The sequence below is a fragment of the Anopheles bellator genome, unplaced genomic scaffold (assembly GCF_943735745.2).
Source record: "Anopheles bellator unplaced genomic scaffold, idAnoBellAS_SP24_06.2 scaffold01481_ctg1, whole genome shotgun sequence".
Lineage (NCBI taxonomy): Eukaryota > Metazoa > Arthropoda > Insecta > Diptera > Culicidae > Anopheles > Anopheles bellator.
In genome coordinates this window covers 1-2,159 of record NW_026685603.1, presented here as the reverse complement: position 1 = coordinate 2,159, position 2,159 = coordinate 1, and the positions used below count along the sequence as shown (strand labels likewise).

Sequence of the window (2,159 nt, the reverse complement as noted above, 5' to 3'; positions counted from 1 at the left end):
GGAAGATTTTCTTTCGATTTGCGACGTAATTCCAACGTTGGTGGTGGGACTAGTGGCTATTTCCAAACTCTGCATCTTTGTTTTAAAGCCAGCAGCCATATTCTCTCTGATCGACTCATTCAAAATGCTCCGAAAACGCTCGAACGGCCAAAAGCAAACGTTGTTCCAGAGGAGCAGTCATTTCCATGCCAATCTCCTCAAAGTGTATATAACAGGGGCATTGATAGTGGGATGGTTTTATATTTTGAGTGCTGTCGTTGCGGGAGTTCGGAAGTCCATAGTTGAGGGTAGCTTACGTTTCGTGGCACCTATGGCGTACGTATGGTATTCTCCAATCTCAAACCTTTAATTCTAATAATTGCTCGTCCCAACCACCGTTTCATTGCAGTTTTCCACATAACTATCAACATCCGGCTGTTTTTGTGGCAACTTTACTGTTCAACTGTGACTCAATTCACATGAGCATTTTTATAAATTGTAGTGTCGACACGTGCTTTTCGGAACTGGCTACTAACGTAGCCATCCATTTCAACATCATACAAGATCGTGCAAAATCGATTGATTTTTCAAAACATACTGAAAATGACCTACATAATGTAATAAATTACCATACGGAGTTGCTGGGCATATGTTCAAACGTTAACAGCATTTTTCAGCACACCGTATTTTATCTGCTAATGCTGGACTCGGTGCTGTTGTGCGTAATTGGTTATCAATTTGTACTTTTCATGAACACGCCTCGCGTTGTTATGCTGGCTTCTATGGCGTTTGTAATGCTATTACAGGCAGTAATTTACACCTACCATGGCTCCAAGATGCACGATGAGGTACGAGGCTTCAGTCTAGATGTGTCTAAAAATGCACTTACTAACTCACTAAAATTCGAATAATTAAGAGCTTAAGAGTTGCTGACGCTTTTTACCAAAGCAATTGGTACGAGGGAAGTTTAACAATGAAGAAAAAACTACTTTTCTGTATCATGCGAGCTCAGAAACCTGTCGTTACTAAGGGTGGTTTTATAAAAGCAACATTACCTACTTTGAAAAAGGTGAGAATATTACCGACTTTAAACTAATAATTATCTTGGCTTGATGATGATTGTATTTTTCAACAGATGTTAAACTCAACTGGTTCTTACATCACTATGCTACTATCGTTAGACACTAATGTTGCAGCGGAACAGTAGAACCCGGGGATTCAGCTTGATCGGCGTGACCGTTGTTCAACTTCGCTCGCTTACCTAACAACATATTTTAAAATTTGAAACTTTAAATTAGCCGAATTAAATAAAACACTGTAGACCTCCTGTAGCGCAGCCTAGGCTCGTCAAATGTAAAACGAAATGTGATTAATCGTCGGAAGTTAACCTGATGTGTCTTAAGTTTCTGTCCCTTCTGTCTTTTTCCGCCTGTTCAATTCTTTTGGCTTCCGTCCCGTGTTTTACATCGTGTTTTACAACACACTGTTTGCATAAATAGACAGAACACATAAACAAATCAAAGTAGAATTTTGCCACCTGTTCGACCCGGAGTACGAGTACTCTCTGAGACAGTACGGCTTCCGCAAGCAGCGATGCATCCTAGACGCTGCCCGGATGATCGTCGAGGAGGGAGCCGACGCTATGCGCCACGGTGCGGCGCTCCACAACAAACACGTGCACCCGGAGCTACTGGGTGTGCTGGGCAGCTACTTCACCGGTCGCGGAACCAACCGTGGGCTGAAGACACGCAAAGTCACGGCAGACGTCCCGCAGGGTTCAATTTTTGGACCGACCCTCTGGAACGTGGTGTACGACGGTGTCTTGTCGCTGCCACTATCAGAGGTAACGTCAACAATTCGATACGGAGCCTCGCTATGGACAAAGCGGCCTTCCGGCCTCGAGGTACAGAGGTGCAGCGCAGGCTGGCGCAGGGTGTGCCAAGCACGTTCCGCAGTGTTTCCTACAGTGTGGCCACGGTCCTCGTATTGCTGCTGCAGGAGGACGAACGCTGCATCGGGCGACGGTGGCCAGCGATTGGGCAGCAAACGAAGGACACCCATCCACCACCACACGCGACGGCCCTGCGCAAAAGGGAGCGTTTGCGCACTATCAGCCAGTGGCAAGAGCAGTGGGCGGCGGCGGGGCTAAGACCAGACGCTAGCCGGTATCAACGCTGGAC

The 2,159-nt window shown here is 46.2% G+C and overlaps 1 protein-coding gene across 1 annotated transcript; it reads left to right on the top strand.

Moving 5' to 3' along the window:
- Nucleotides 1–310: 310 nt before the first annotated feature.
- LOC131214593 (odorant receptor 9a-like) lies at nucleotides 311–1,186 on the top strand. The gene is made up of 4 exons (XM_058208933.1): nucleotides 311–315; nucleotides 389–827; nucleotides 896–1,048; nucleotides 1,115–1,186. The coding sequence occupies exons 1-4, from the start codon at nucleotides 311–313 to the stop codon at nucleotides 1,184–1,186; spliced, it is 669 nt and encodes a 222-aa protein (XP_058064916.1).
- The last annotated feature ends 973 nt before the right edge of the window (nucleotides 1,187–2,159 follow it).